Consider the following 16,613-nt stretch of genomic DNA (forward strand, 5'->3'; position numbering starts at 1 on the left):
GCTGGGCCTGTTCTCCATGTCTCCAAAGGGAAACCTGTACTCGTCTCTCCAAGGTTCTTGTGTGCTAAGATAGCATTTCTGCTCTCTGGGAGTGAAGCCATACTCAAGTCAACCACATCTTTAGGGGAAAGTGCCACGTTTTGGTATCATTTCAACCTGCAGAAGACACCAGACTCAAAATGCTCAAAAGATGGATACAGTCGGCCCTCCTTATCCATAGATTGTTTTATCCACGGATTCAAGCATCCATGGCTTGAAAATGGTCCAAAACAGTATAAATTCCAAACGGCAAACCTTAATTTTCCATTTTATATAAGGGACATCATTTTGCTCTGCCATCGTATTTAATGGGACTTGAGCATCCACAGATTTGGTTATCCACAGGGGCTCCTGGAACCAAACCCCAGCAGATAACAAGGGCTCACTGTAGTTTAGTGGCAAAAAAGCATGTTGCATTTTGGCCTGTGCATACTCATGATGAAGTGGTTTGAGTTGCAGGACCTAAGCAGACCGGTTGAAGACAAGGGAGATGTCTTGGAGATGTCTCATCCACATGGTTGCCATGAGTCAAGGACGATTCAAGGGCAGTTAACACCACCAACAAAGTGGTTTGAGTGTTGGACTACAACCTGGAGACCAGAGTTAGCTTCCCTGCTTGGCCATGAAAACCCTATTGGGTAACCTTGTATGAGTCACATCCTCTCAGCCCCAGAAAACTCTATGATAGGGTCACATTTGAGTTGCCATAAGTTGGAAATGACTTGTAGGCACACAACAACAACAACAACAACAACAACAATTTTAAGACTTTCTTCAAATACTATTTGCTAGTCCAGTAAATGGGTTGAAATATAGTGGGCCCTCCCCATAAATGGGAATCAGTTCTGGACCCTCCTGTGTATGGGGGAAAACGCGTACGCTCAAACCATTTGTTTTAATGGAGGAGCATTCCTGTGTGCGGTGTGATGTATGCACCATGTGCACATGCACCATTATATTTTCCGCAGCTTAACATTCCACGTAAAGTATGGCGCGGGTGCACTGTAGTTCAGAGTTGGTACAGAAAGTCTTCAGGTTAGATTCCAAATACCTGAACAAGAGGACACACAGGCCAAAACGTGCCAGGATTTCTGACTGATAATCATATTTGGAGCATCCTGAGTTGTGTCTCCGGCTTCTTTAGCTGCTCCCCTGTTTCTACTTCATACATCATTTAAACCCAGCAAGCTCAACAAGTATGCAGCCCTTGAAGGTGACTGAAGCCCATCAGACAGGTATCACAACACACCAAGGACTCAGTGAAACATGGTTTGGCCACCTATCTGAGACTGCACAACAAGGGTGTCACTCGACACCTGGCAGACCACAACACACCGCTGAAGAACCAACTGTGTTACGCTTTGTGAGTTGGGCTCCTGTGGTTTTCACACACAACTCCACCAAGGCCCCTACTATGCTCTGATACAAGCTTTTGCTCCATCAGATTTCTTCTTATAAACCCTCATTGTCTTTACGCTTATTGTCTCCGTGCCGTTCTTTTTTTAATGTTGATGTACTTTATGATGTGGTTGTTAGTCCCTTTTTAAAAAATAAAAATCCTTTTATTACCGGTTTTACTGTTTATATTGTAAACAGCCTTGGAAAGGCTTTATTTTGAAGGGAAGGGAGTCATTTAAAAGAGAGAGAGCGAGAAAGAGAAATCAAACGCTCACTCACACAGTAAAAAGACAAAGAACTAAAATTAGAAGATAGTGCCTCCAGAAATAATTTATATTGCCTCTGCTTTGCATGCGAGCCGGAGAGGGGTTAAACCGGTTCTGAGGACGTCCGCACCTACACACCCTAAGAACAAGGCAACTTTTCCAGAGTACAGAGTACAAATATTGGACTGCTGCTCCCATTATCCTTTAAAACTAACCATGTATGACTACGTTTTCGGTGGGGGGTTTGGGCTATGTGGCCATGTTCTAGAAGAGTTTGTTTGTGATGTTTCGTCACCATCTGTGGCTGGCATCTTCAGAGAAGATGCCAACCACAGATGCTGGCAAACCGTCAGGAATAAACTCTTCTAGAACATAGCCACATAGCCCAAAACACCCACAAAAAACTATGGATGCTGGCCATGAAAGCCTTCGACTTCACATGTGTGGCTAAGTCTGATGGGACCTGTAGTTCCAAAGTAGATGGAGGACCACATGTTCTCCATCCCTGCCTCATAGGATTACTTAACACTCTCTCTCCTGTTTTAGATAGGAACCAGAAAATCCAATGTCATTTACAGTTGGCCCTCTGTAGCCACAGATTTCTTTTACCCACGGATTCAAGCATCCATGGTTTGAATAGATAGATAGATAGATAGATAGATAGATAGATAGATAGATAGATAGATAGATAGATAGATAGATAGATAGATAGATAGATAGAGATAGAGATAGAGATAGAGATAGAGATATATTCCCAAAAGCGAACCTTGATTTTGCCATTTCATATAAGGGACACCGTTTTACTATGCCACTGTGTTTAATGGGACTTGAGCATCTGGGGATTTTGGTATCCATGGGGGATCCTGGATTGAAACCCCAGCAGATACCAAGGGCCCACTGTGTATGAAAATACTGGTATCCCATCCAAGCTGAGGCTGGTTTATCCTGGTTTCCTACTGTGAGTTTTTAAGTTAGATGTAAGCACATGGGGAGAAAACAGGCCACTCTCAGAGCTATGAGGACCATGCACATCGAGGCTGGCCAGCTGCATGCTTGCAGATTTTGCCTTCCTGTCTCCAGACACTTCCCAAAATATCTGTTTTAGACCCAAATAGAGCAAAGGCAAATTCTGAATTTGCCCAAGTTTCTTGGGTGGCTACTACTTAGCCATAAATGCCATTTCAGATGTTAATGCTTGATCAGTCTTTTAACAAACTTTGCGCATACCAAGAAGCATGATGCACTCTGGCCTTTTCCCACACTCATCTGCTTTAAGGGGAAACTTTTAAACTGAATGTTATGAGATGTGATGGTGACACTGGAGACCAAAGGGAAGTGGTTTCCCACACACCGCCAAGAACAGCATTTCCGCAGCATCATGGGGCAGGGAGTTCCTCTGGTTAACAGGATTAGTAGAAGGAGTCCCAGATTAATGTTTCACCATTAAAAGATACAAAGGAACCCTGCAGCATCTCTAAATACAACTAAATTTCCAGGATAAGCTTTGACGGACTCCAGTCCATTCATCTAATACATGCTTCTGACAAAGGGGACTGTAGTTCAGAAAAATCTAGGCTCAATCCAGTTTGACACTGCTTTAACTGCCATGCCACCATGCAATGGCATCCTGGGATTTGTAGGTCTGAAAGAGAGTTTACCTTCTCTGTCAGCGCCCACACCAAACTACAATCCCCAGAATTGCATAGCACTCAGCCATGGCAGTCAAAGTGGCGCCAGACCGGATTATTTTTGCAGTGCGGACGCAGCCGAAGCCAAAAAGGATTGCTCTGGGCTTAACAGCCAAAGCCTTTCCCCTCTTTCAAACATCACCAGGGCTCATGGCTGTCATTGCCAACTGCAAACCAGTATCTACATGCTGTGTTTGGAAATAAGACCATCCAGGAGCATGTACAGAGTTATTTCCATTGGCACTTCCAAGCAAATATTGATCAGCCCCAGCACCACCAGATCACTCAAATCTCATTTTAACCCCAATGCCCCTAGATGCCCTTTGGTAAGCCTCTATTCTCATGCCAGAGGGAAAGTGGTATAAAATGAATGAATGAATGAATGAATGAATGGTCTCATCCGCATTGCAAAAATAACACTGCCTTAACTGTCATGGCCCAATGCAATGGGATCCCGGGACTTGTAGTTTTGTGAGACATTTTGCCTTCTCCATCAGGGCATGCAAAAAAACCTACAATTCCCAGAAATCCATAGCATGGAGCCACGGCAGATAAAGTGGTATTAAACTGGATTATTTCTGCAGTGAGGATGCAGCCAAAGGCTTGCTCCGGAGGCGAATACTCAAAGCCTCTTTTTGTTGCAATGCAACTTCTTTATTCAATGTTACAAGACGTAAACACAGAACTAACAACAGACAGAAACTAAGCTAAACAGAACTAAAAAAAACACATCAATAAAGAGCTAAGAAACAGGCAGATCCTGCAAAAGAGCTCCTCTCCTGAGTTTAAAAAGATCCCTGCTCCTGGCAAAGCAGTATCTCCACGTGATCCACTTGCAAGCATGACCACCCAGGAGCATGTGCAGAGTTTTTCTTTCCCCACCAGCAATCCCAATGGGCCTGGATCAGGCGCAGAGGGGAACCTCAGCACCAACAGAACCACTCAGGAGCATGGGCAGAGTTTCTCTTCACCCCACCAGCAATCCCAATGGGCCTGAATCCGCACCAACACAACCCCCAGGGCATGTGCAGAGTTTCTTCTCCCCACTGGCAATCCCAAGGGGCCTGGATCAGGCTCAGGGGGGCGCCTCAGCACCAACACAACCACCCCGGAGCATGTGCAAAGTTTTATTATCCCCACCAGCAATCCCAAGGGGCCTGGATCAGGCTCAGGGAGGAACCTCAGCCCCAAGAGAGCACAGGAGAGCATGTGCAGAGTCCTTTCCCTCCAACAATTCCAAGAGACCTGGATCAGCATCAACACAACCACCCTAGAGCATGAGCAGAGTGTTTCCTCTCTCCCGCCCCCCCCAACAATCCTAAGGGAGAGAACCTCAGCACCAACAGACCACAAGAGAGCATGTGCAGAGTCCTCCCCCCCCCCCCCGCGCAATCCCAAGGGATCAGCACCTACAGACCCTAAGAGAGCAAGAGCAGAGTCTCTTTCCCAACAAGAGCATCAGGGAGCAGGGCAGAATGTTTCTTCCCTCTCCCCCCCCCAGCCCCAAGAGAGCTCAGGAGAGCATGTGCAGATGGCTTCCTTTCCCGAAGGGAGGCGCGGGATTATCAGCCCAAGAGGGCCTTGCCGGGGGGGGGGGGACTCACCTCGGCTGCTGCTGCTGCCGGGGGCCGGGGCTAGTCCGCTCCATCGGGGGCCGCGATCCTCCATGGGGCCGCCAGGCAAAGGCAAGGCAAAGTAGTTGGCTGGGAGCTGGGGGCCTCCCACTTCCTGCTCCGAGTTGTTCTCTTCTCCGTCCGGCCCAAGAAGAGGAGGAGGAGGAGGAGGAGGGACTGCGGCGCTTCCTCTGGGCAGCAGCAGCAGAAGAAGAAGAAGAAGGCAGGGCTAGCAGCGCCTCCGTCCGCACCCCAGACTTCCCGCGCCTCAGCACCGCTGCCAGCTCCTCCAGGCTGCAGCCCCTGGCCTTGCTCCCTTGGGGACCACTTGGGGGATCCTGGGGGATTGACTTTGGAGAGGGGTCAGTTTGGGCACCACTTTCCAAGGCCACCTCTGGGAGCCTGAGGCTGGTCCTTTGGGGAGATCTAGTTTTTGGCACCACTTTAAGGGGCAGCTCTGGGATGCTGGGGTTGGTCCTTGGGGGAGAGGTCAGTTTTGGCACCGCTTTCAGAGCCATCAGTGCTCTGGGACACTGGGCTTTGTGGTTTGGGGAGAGGTCGTTTTTGGCCCTACTTTTAAAGGGCACCAGTGCCATGAGATACTGGGGTTTGTATTTTGGGGAGAGGTAGAATTTGGCACCACTTTTAAAGGGCATCTCTAGGACCCTGTGGTTGGTCCTTTGGGGAGATGTAGCATGGCACTGCTTTAAAGGCCATCAGTGCTGTGGGACCTTGGGGTTTATATTTTGGGGAGATGTAGTTTGGCTCCTGGAAACAAGCCCCAACAGATACCAAGGACCTACAGTTGTAGTAGCAGCAGCAGTAATTTTACTATCCACTGTACTTAATGGGACTTGAACATCCACAGTTTTTGGTATCCACAGTGGTCTTGGAACCAAACCCCAGAGGATCCCAAAGGGCCCACAACTGTAATAGTAGTAGTAGTAAGTCTAAGGATAGTAACCTTATTATCTACTGTACTTAATGACACCTAAACATCCATGGATTTGGGTATCCACAGGGGTCCTGGAACTGAACTCCAACAGATACCAAGGGACCACTATAATAATAATAATAATATAATAATAATAATAATAATGCATTGTATCTAATGGGACTTGAGCATCCATGGATTTTGGTATTCACCAAGGGTCCATTGTAGTAATAATAATAATAATAATAATAATGCAATAATACTATCCCTGGGGGTCCTGGAAGCCAACCCCAGTGGACCCCAAGGGCCCAGTATATGTAATCCTCACCTAAGAAACCCCATAGAAATTCAGCCCACTGGAAGGCACTTTGCACAGCCTTTGGAAAAGCGACATGTCCAAGCTTTGCAAAACCTCGATGTTTGTCTATTTGTCTTTGCCCAAAACAAAACTTTGCAGGGATCTTGTAGCACCTTTGAGACTCACTGAAAGAAAGGCATTGGCAGCATGCGCTTTCGTAGACGTCAGTCTAATGTACATCGGAGGAACTAGACCAAAGTCTAGGAAAGCTCAGGCTGCCCACCTCTTTCTTTCAGTGAGTCTCAAAGGAGCTACAAGATCTCTCTACGTACTGATTCGACAGACGTACACAGCTCTATATTTTAATTCTGCCTTACAGGGAGGTAGTCTTAGAAAGGCCCAGGCCCCCAGGATTGCAAGGCAGAGACTGGCTGGCCCTCCAGAGATAAGCAGACCTTTGGGAGGAATGGAAAGAGAAAGAAGGGGGAAGTTTCACTTAGGGCTCCAAGCTGACATCTGCTGGAAAAGGAGAACATGGCATTGCCTCCTGCCACAGGGGCTGCCTTGCTTGCAAGACTACAGTGCGGTTGGCGTGTGCCTCCAAGTCATTGCCAACTCTTGGCACACCTATGGCTGGGTTTTCTTGGCAGGGTTGGTCCAGAGGAGGCTGGGCATTGCCATCCTCGGAAGCTGGCAAAGTGGGACTTGCCCAATGTCAGCCAGTGGGTTTCCCTGGCTGGGCAGGGATTCGAACCCAAGTCTCCAGAGTCCACAACACCCAAACCGGGCGGACTCTATGCAGGATCTCTACAATTCAGAAAAAGGCAAGGTTAGAGAATATCATGGCCTGCGGAGGATAAATAGGACTATATGTCCATCTTCCTCCAATAACTAGAAAGGCTTTCAAATAAGGCTTTTTATTCAGCCGTCATGGAATTTGGAGCCATACTGTGTTTATTTATTATTTATTTATTAATGTAAATTATATTTGATTTTGTCACTGCTGCTTCCATCTTTCCTCCTCCCAGCAAAGAACCATTTGAATAGAAGATGCTGGATGCTGCTGATGCTTTTTATTCATATCCCACTTTTGTCCCCAAAGCTGGGACTCCAAGCGGCTTGCAATTTAAAAGCCGTACAAAATTAGGCCGAAAACTAGAACTAAGCCTGTTACAGTATGAAAACGAATCACTCACTAAAAGATTAAGATGCAGATTAAAAAGATAAGAACCCTTAAAAATAGTGGTTTGAATGCTGGACTATAGGACTCTGGAGGCCAGAGTTCGAATTCCAGCTCAGCCATTGAAGCCCACTGGGTGACTTTGGGCAAGTCACATGCTCTCAGCCTTAAGGGAAGGCCATGGCAAACCTGCTCCTTTTTTGCTCTGGTGCCACAGTAAACTACAGTTCCCAGAACCGTATTGAGCCATGGCAGTTAAACTGGTGTCAAACCAGATTATTTCTGCAGTACGGATGGAGCTTTAGTCTCCTTCCCATCTCCTTGCTTCAGCTAGGCCACCCAGTCTTAACTGCTTACTACATAAAATAGGCTTCCCTTTTAAGAAACAAGTAAATTGTTGCCTCCCTTTCCAAAAAAGAAAGAAAGAAACGGTTGCAATATTTTGTTACACAGACGCAAAAGGAACAAATGCCCTTATCAGCAATTCTCACAAGGTATGAGAAACTTTTTATCTTCCTGCCTTCGCTAATCTAGAGCAAAGCCATGCCTGTTATATTTTTCGCCCCTTAATTTTCTGCATTGAACGCATTTGTGGCATCAGCATAAGTATGTGCACCAACTGGGTAAGTCTTATGAAGAAAATGCATTCATGCGCATAGGACTTGGGTGCTCTCAGCCAAGTGTGTTTATCTCATGCACCTGCGAATTTGGCACATATTTATTTTCTTTTTATGCTGCCTTTCTCCCAAGGCGGCTCACAAATACTGTAGTAAGATGCAACCAGTGTGGTGCAGTGGTTGAGCACTGGATTACAACTCGAGATCAGGGTTCGAATCCTTGCTCGGCCATGGAAACCCACTGGGTGGCCTTGGGCAAGTCATACTCTCTCAGCCTCAGAGGAAGGCAAAGGCAAAAGCCCCTCTGAACAAAGCTTGCCAAGTAAATAGGGTCACCATAAATCAGAAACGACTTGACAACAAAAGCTGCGACCCACATTCCTGATTTCTCAAAGAAAGATGGGAGAGGAAACAATTTTGTCATAAAGGCACAGGTTTTGGCCAACCAATGTGAACAAAGGCGATTCAAATACATGGATCATAAGAGAGTTACTTCAGACGGTAACTTTTTATTTGCAGGTCTTCTGGCTCCCATGCAATACAGTGTATTGGTATCCACTGGGGTTTTGTTCCAGGGTCTCTGTGTGGATGCTAAAATCTGTGGATGCCCAAGTCCCATTATATACAATGGTATAGTGAAATGGTGTCCCGTATATAAGATGACAAAACCAAGCTTTACTTTTTGGAACATATATATATATGAATATTTTTAAGCTGTGGATGGTGCATGGTTGAACCTGTGCATTAAAAAAATCCGTGGATATGGTGGGCCGACTCTATATGTGCCAGGGAGGAAAATGCTATGCTGAAATGTGCCTTCAGTGGATGCAGGAAAGAGGAAAGAAGCAAACCATGTGTGGCCAAGCCAACCGCTCTCCTTAACCTTGTTTTGCCCACATGATGGTTGGTACATGACTTTGACGTCTCTTCCCAGCCAAGATCCTGACCAGGAACACAAAGGCCCCGCCATTGGGAACCAGTGCATGAAATACATCAGGCATCCAACATGCCATTACTCAGTGCCTCTGCCAAGCGACGCTGGCAATTAACACAGGGAGCTTTGCATGCCCCGTTCCAGGCCATAGCGCCTGCTCCCAGATGCCTGGCAGTAAATAGCTCACAAATTAACAAAAGACCCTCTCTGACCCCCTTATTCCAGAATAACACCGCCAGGTGGCTGCAAAGAAGCTCTGCTGGGTTTCTCTCCCTCCCACCCTTCTTCATGAAGAGGAGGATCTCTTATAAGAAACAGTTTTCCATCCAAGTACTAACCAGAGTTAACCCTGTTTAACTGCCAAGATCAGATGGGATCTGGTGCTTTTAGCGCAGTGGTTCTCAACCTTCCTAATGCTGTGTCCATTTAATGCAGTTCCTCATGTTGTGGTGACCCCCCCCCACCATAAAAATATGAGTCTTGGTTGCTAAGACCATTGGAAATATGTGTTTTCTGACAGTCATAGGCGACCCCCATGAAAGGGTTGTTCGAACCCCAGAGGGGTTGCAACCCACAGGTTGAGAACCCATAAAATAAGCCATAGCAGGATTTCTAAACCATATCCCGAAAATAAGATATAGTGATAGGCCCGGCATGGAATGGAAGGGAGCAGAAAGATTGGTGCCAATGTTTCTAAAGGAAATGGAGTCACAAGAAATTCAGGATGGAATTCTGGGTTTGGAAAGTTATGACAATGTTCCAGAAGAAGACAACTTAACTATATTTGAATAAATGTAGATTGTTGTACCAAAATTAATAAGCCATAGTGTGTCTTCTTGAGGAAAAATAAATATAAGACAGTGTCTTATTTTCAGGAAAACACGGTACTGAGGGGCACAACTGGATGCAAAAAAAGAACCCACATGTTCAGCTGAAATGATCTCCCAGAGCAGAGTGCTGGGGAAATGGTCCAGCTGTCTCAGACCTGGAAATGGGTTGCCTTTCAGAACGGAGCTGAATGCTACGGGATGTTCAGAGAATATCCTCCTCTCCTTTGCTTTGCTTTCCAGGCCAGAAACAATTCTCTGGGTTCTGGGAAGGTGTGGATTTGGTGACTTTCTAGACTTTGCAAAGGAGGAAAGAGGCATTGTTGAGCAACCGAGTGAGTCCTCCTTAATCTTCCGCCCCTTGGCTCCTTTCTCATCATTGTTGGCTACACCAGGCTTTCCCAATCTTTTTACCCTGGAGGAACCCTTGAAGTGATTTTCAGCTCTCAAGGAACCCCTGCACCAAAATTATATCTACATCTAAGCCCCCCCACACAAAAAACCCTATTTTTTTTTACATTTTATTACACAATTTAAAAAAATCCAACAATCCCAATCTCTTTCAATTTCTTCTTTATTCCTCTCATTAATTAGTGCCGTCAAAGTGTCCATTTCCATAGCTTTTCCCAATTTATCCATCCATTCCTCTTCCATCAGGGTTTGTTTTTGTCTCCATACTTTAGCATAAATTATTCTTGCTACCGTAATCATATATAATATGATTCATCTATATTTTCTTTCTACATCTTTATCTCTAATGCACGTCATATTTTTTTTTAAAAAACCCTAATGTTTTCATTCACAATCTTTTGCGGAACTCTTAGCAACCGCTTTCACAACCCTAGGGTTCCAGGGAACCGTGGTTTGAGAAACCTCAGGTTAAACTAAAGCAACTGCTGCATGTGAACGCACACAACCCAGGTGCCTACTGCCATCCCAAGGGAACAGCCTCTGTTGTGTCCATTTAGGGCTGCCATACAATAAGTTCCCACAACCTTGTAGCCACCCTACCACCAATGCCAACTTCCCACAGCAAGCCGGGTCCACAAGCGTCCCTGAGTGCCTTTCTTCTCCCTCCTACCCTGGCGCATGGAAAGCAAAATCTCTCTCCAGTTCCTTCTGACCTCTCTGGTCTACATTTCCAGTGCTACAACCCAATATGCTTATGCACCCATAAGGCACACGATGCCACTTCATGCCTGTAATCAAGTGGATTGTAGTTATCATCCAAGTAAAAGGTCTAGACTCTGGTGGCTCTCCTGGTACAGAGTAGGCCTGGAAGATGGTGTCTGTGTCTAAGTGTGTAAGTCAAAGAAAGAGGGAGGAACTCTGTGTGTTATGGAAGGAGGTAGGGAGGAAGGGAGAGACGCCTCTTCTAGGAATGCTGCAACTCCTGAACAGGGAGGATGGTAAAAGTCCCAAATGGCAGCCAGCCAAACCTAGCTTTGGGACACCAATGCCCAGGAGCGGCCTTCCGCCTTTGACCCAGCCAACAAGTTACCCACTGGAAGGGAAGACAGAGGTCTGTACGTGTGACTGGAACATCTGGGTTTGGGCTCAACAGCAGGAAGATCTTACATCTATTCCAGGAAAACCCTGGCAGAAATAGCACAAGAGCTCCAGAATTCCCGTTAATAAGAGCACTGGCAAGGAAAAGGACCTGTGCTTTTTACAACCATTGTAAGAGTTACTGTCAAACCAGGCTGACTCTTTAGGCTTCCTGTAGCCCCATCTTGGTGCACAGCGAGGAACTGGCTACAAAGCTAACTTTGGTTTTTAAAAGAACAATGGATAAAGAAGTCTGCTTACTGAAAAGCAGCAGCAAACACATGACTGGATTCTCAAACTGAAGAACAGCTCAGTCGTTATGCTACTAAACTCCCCCTTCCCACCACAAGTAACATAAGTGTGTATGTATGTATGAAAGCTCATCCAGATCTCTTGCTCCAACTGTGTTCCCACACCCTGTTCATTGCCCCATCACTGTAAACCAAACAGGCACAGATCCCAAACATCCTGGGCTCTGCAGCCTTGTGTTGTTTGGCAGTTGCACATCAGGACACAGAGGTTGCTCCATACAGTGACAACAAATACAGGGCTTACTTGTAGATGTCAGGGCTGCACCCTCCGCATCCAAGCCGGCCCTGTAATCCTGAGTGGCACCGTTCCCTGCCGCTGCGCTCTCTGAGGTGCCCGGCGGGCGCTGGGTGGGCTCGCTGGCTGCTACTTTTAGTGCAGGTGCCTCCAAAGGAAAGGCTGGAGAGGCCTGGAAGAGAGAAAAAAAGCAAAGAAGTCTATAAGGGTCTCTGGTGGGCATTGCAATGGATCAGCTCTAACAACAGGAGAACCATTTACTTTTCTGGGCCCCACATGGATTTGTTGTTGGGGTATGCAACACCACAATCACATTTCTCATCCTCGTATGGGAATTGCAGCATGTTCACTGACCTTGGAAAGGTTATTTGGAAGGTGCAACTCTCCACTACAACTGCTATGGGCTATTGGCCTTATTACCTGGGAGACTCCGGGAGTTATAGTCCCTCTTTTCCATACTCTAGGCACACCACACAGATGCACAGATGCAGTAGCAGCAGCCATGACTTTCAGGATGGAACAGAAAACCTATTTTTGTCTGTGACTGTACATATCAAGTGAGGGAATCAGCTCACTGGAAATGAGTCCCATTATATCTGATGCAGAGGCTTACTTTCCATTCGATACTAGTGCTTCCCAGCAGGAGCTAGGATACAAATGCTTTGAGGGAATGATCCTACTAAGTGAGCACAAATCAATGTACATCTTTTAACCAAGTGCTGCTCAAATTGGAGGTCCCTGGACCAGTGCCAGTCCCTGAGCCATTGGCCATTGGTGACAGGGCAAGTTTACAGGAAAGAAAGAAAGAAGGAAGGAAAGAAGGAAGGAAGGAATTGTACACAGTAAATATAAGTTCAGTTTTGGTCCCTGCCACACCGAAAAACAAGTCCCTCACTTCAAACAGCCTGAGAAGCACTGCCTTAACCAACGAGAAAGAAATTTGTAAGATAATGCCTGGCCTTTTGCTATGGATGAATCTTGCAATCCATTTGACTGTTGTTTATTTGTCTTTGAACACACCATCAGTTTGTGCAACCTGGCTGTTGGGAAACGTCAACTGTGGTATAAATTATTTCCACTCCATCTTAAGCAATTTAATCCTCAGATTGCAATCCCCTTAAGCCCCCACCAAGTCCCACTGCAGGTGCCAGGAAATGTATCCATAGTGAACCTACTTTCTGAATCGCCCTATTCTCCTTGCAACAGGCAGACCAGCTGCGTGACTGGTTGCTCAAATGGAAGTCCACTGTGAGACACATTTTGAGCATGGACTGCAAAGAGGCCAGAGTCTGAATGCAAAGGCAAGGCAGGTCGACCCTCAGAGAGGGAGATTGTCCATCCTTTCCGTTATTGTTCTTGCCTGGAGATGAATGGCCCGTCCCATCCATTTCAGACCTTTTGAAACTAGCATGGCCTTCATCCTCATCCATCTCCACAGGGTAAAAAACACCAAGTCCTGCCCTGCAGTTCTTTCAAGGATCAAAGAGAGAGGGTGCAGCACGCAATGCAAACCTGACAGCAAGGAAACAGGTGCCATGTGCCCCACCCAGCCCTCATTTTGCCTTCCTCCAAAAGTGGTTTGAGTATTAAGTATTAACAGTACAAGGTGTTGATGATGACCTTTAAAGCCCTACATGGCTTGGGTCCAACCTGCTTGCAGAATCGCTTCCTTCCATACAATCTGCCCTGCGCACTTGGGTCCTCTGGGAAAAACCTTCTTCAACCAAGAAAGACCAGGCTGACGGTGGTTACTCAGAGGGCCTTTTCATCCACCGCTCCCAAATTATGGAATGGCCTATCAGAGGAGATCCTTCAAAAGGGCTGTCAAAACAGATCTCTTCTGACAGGCCTTCCCTGAATAACCCACCCAGTCTTCCATGGACAAAGAAGATCATAGTGATCAGCTGTGTGCCATAGAATCTAAGGACTGGAAGAGATCCCAAGGGCCACCCAGTCCAACCCCATTCTGCCATGCAGGAAGACGCCATCAAAACATTTTGGCCAACCAGCTTGTTTAAAAATTTCCAAAGGAGGAGATCCCACCACGTTCCGAATCAGTGTCTTCCACTTTCAAAAAGCTCTTCCCATCAAGAGGTTCTTCCAAACGTTTAGGTGGGATTTCCTTTCCTGCAGCTTGAATCCATTGCTCCATGTTCTACTCTCTGGAGCAGCAGAAATCAAGCTTGCTCCATCCTCAGTATGACATTCCTTCAACATGTCTATCATGTCACCTCTTAACCTTCTCTTCCCCAGGCTAAACATACCCAGCTCCCTAAGCCTCTCCTCATAGGGCATGGTTTCAATTTGGTATCACTCAATCAATCAAAGCTTGGAAATGTATCTTTCTTTCTTTCTTTCTTTCTTTCTTTCTTTTGTCCACAGTTTCCAAAAACCTTCTAGGAGCTGTGGCCCCAAAAAAGTAACTTTTCTGGTGTCCAGGTATGCATGTGAACATGCCACAATTCCATTCTGCAACGCAAGTAGTGAAAAATGTAGTAGCTGGGGCAAAAGCATCTTTCCCTAGGAATCTCTGTTTTCATTTTTAAAAAGAAGCAAAATAAAGAGCTAACAAAATGAAATTCAAAACAGAGAAATGTAAGGTACTGCACTTAGGGCGGAAAAATAAAATGCAGAGATATAGGATGGGGGACACATGGCTGACTGAAACTATGTGCGAAAGGGATGTAGGAGTCAAAGTAGACCACAAGTTGAACATGAGTCAACAGTGCGACGTGGCAGCTAAAAAGGCCAATGCAATTTTGGGCTGCATCAATAACAGTATAGTGTCTAGATCAAGGGAAGTAATAGTGCCACTATATTCTGCTTTGGTCAGGTCCCACCTGGAATATTGTGTCCAGTTCTGGGCACCACAATTTAAAACGGATGTTGAGAAACTGGAGCGTGTCCAAAGGAGAGTAACTAAAATGGTGAAGGGTCTGGAAACCATGTCCTATGAGGAGAGACTTAGGGAGCTGGGGATGTTTAGCCTGGAGAAGAGAAGGTTAAGAGGTGATATGATAGCCCTGTTTAAATATTTGAAAAGATGTCATATTGAGGAAGGAGCAAGCTTGTTTTCTGCTGCTCCAGAGACTAGAACGCGGAACAATGGATGCAAGCTACAGGAAAAGAGATTCCACCTCAACATTAGGAGGAATTTCCTGAGGGTAAGGGCTGTTTGACAGTGGAACAAACTCCTTCCTCGGAGATTATAGTGGAGTCTCCTTCGTTGGAGGTCTTTAAACAGAGGCTGGTTGGCTTTGATTTGGATTTCCTGCATGGCAGAACAGGGTTGGACTGGATGGTCCTTGCAGTCTCTTCCAACTCTATTGTTCTATGATTCTGTGATTCTATGAGTTGGGTTTTTATTTTTTTGCAAAGGAAGGCTGGAAAGATTTGAGGTGTCTGAAGCTGAAGAAAGATTTCTGGTGGGCAGAAGAGAAATGGCTGGACTACCTTTTGCAGGCCTTGGCCCTATGTCCACCAGAAGCAGATATAATTATGCACATTAATAAACACAGAATAAATTATGTAAACTAGGGGAAATGGTGCATACATGGACTCAATTAGCATAACCTACATCTGCTGAAGGATTTTTTTTATGGTGTGCAACTGGAGTGCAGAATATTGATACTATTATTATAGTTTATCACTGATGACTACTATTAAATGTGATGGCATAATACTCTGGTTTTTTGGCTTTCCAGGAAAATTTAAATCCAAGCGCCTCTTACTCTAGTGGTGACCCACACCTCAAACTGCAGAATGTTCTGAAAGGAAAACCAAAAAGGAACAGGTTGGTTCGTTATATATGCAAGAGAAGAACAGGTCACCAAGTGTGAGGGGTTGGGGAGAGGAAGGGTCGCACAAAAAAAGCTACCCACGGCTGCATCTGCACTGCAGAAATAATCCAGTTTGACACCACTTTAACTTTCATGGCTCAATGCTCAATCCTGGGGATTTGTAGTCTGTGGTAGCACCAGAGCAGTCTGACGGTGAAGGCTAAATGTGCCACAAAACTAAAATCCCCAGAATTCCATAGCATTGAACCATGGCAGTTAAAGTGGTATAAAAGTGGGTTATTTCTGCAGTGCAGATGCATCCTTTGTCAAAAGCGGGAACTCCCCTTTCTTCCTTCCCATTGTTTCTCCTTTCCTACCTTTGATTTATGAACACACAGGCTTTGGGCTGACAGGCAGAACAGAGTTTTAAAAAATGTGGATCCATTTTTTTTAAGGATTAGTCCTCTAAAACCAGGGCAGTTAAAGAAGATGAATGGCTTGTTCAAACTCCATCACAAAGCACTTTGGTTCAATGACACACACACACACACACACACATGCACACAACAGCCAGGGTGTGGAAATCTACCATTTGTTTCCTGGAATGGTTTAATTTATGGCAATGCCCCGGTGCACCAACTGCTAACAACACTCACCAAATCCCACAAGCCTTTGAATGGCATCACTTAAGTGACTTGCATTGCGACCAGGCATGGCTGGGAGCTTTGGAGACTGGAGGGCACCTCTGTCTCCGAACCATGGGGAAAATAGTCTTTTGTGGGGGTTTTGGGCTATGTGGCCATGTTGTAGAAGAGTTGATTCCTGACGTTTCACCAGCATCTGTTGCTGGCATCTTCAGAGAATGCTGACTTGGAGAGATATATATATATATATATCTGAAGATGCCAGCCACAGATGCTGATGAAATGTCAGCAATAAACTCTTC

The 16,613-nt window shown here is 45.8% G+C and overlaps 1 protein-coding gene across 5 annotated transcripts in view; it reads right to left on the reverse strand.

Moving 5' to 3' along the window:
* Window positions 1–16,613, reverse strand: part of GSE1 (Gse1 coiled-coil protein) — a 347,503-nt gene that overhangs the window by 239,798 nt on the left and 91,092 nt on the right. For all 5 annotated transcript variants that reach the window (XM_042480729.1, XM_042480725.1, XM_042480724.1 and 2 more), the window contains exon 2: window positions 11,898–12,060. In XM_042480729.1, the coding sequence (XP_042336663.1) occupies window positions 11,898–12,060 (163 nt within the window). The remainder of the gene's footprint in view (window positions 1–11,897; window positions 12,061–16,613) is intronic.

This window comes from Sceloporus undulatus, chromosome 8, assembly GCF_019175285.1.
Source record: "Sceloporus undulatus isolate JIND9_A2432 ecotype Alabama chromosome 8, SceUnd_v1.1, whole genome shotgun sequence".
In the NCBI taxonomy this organism is placed as follows: domain Eukaryota; kingdom Metazoa; phylum Chordata; class Lepidosauria; order Squamata; family Phrynosomatidae; genus Sceloporus; species Sceloporus undulatus.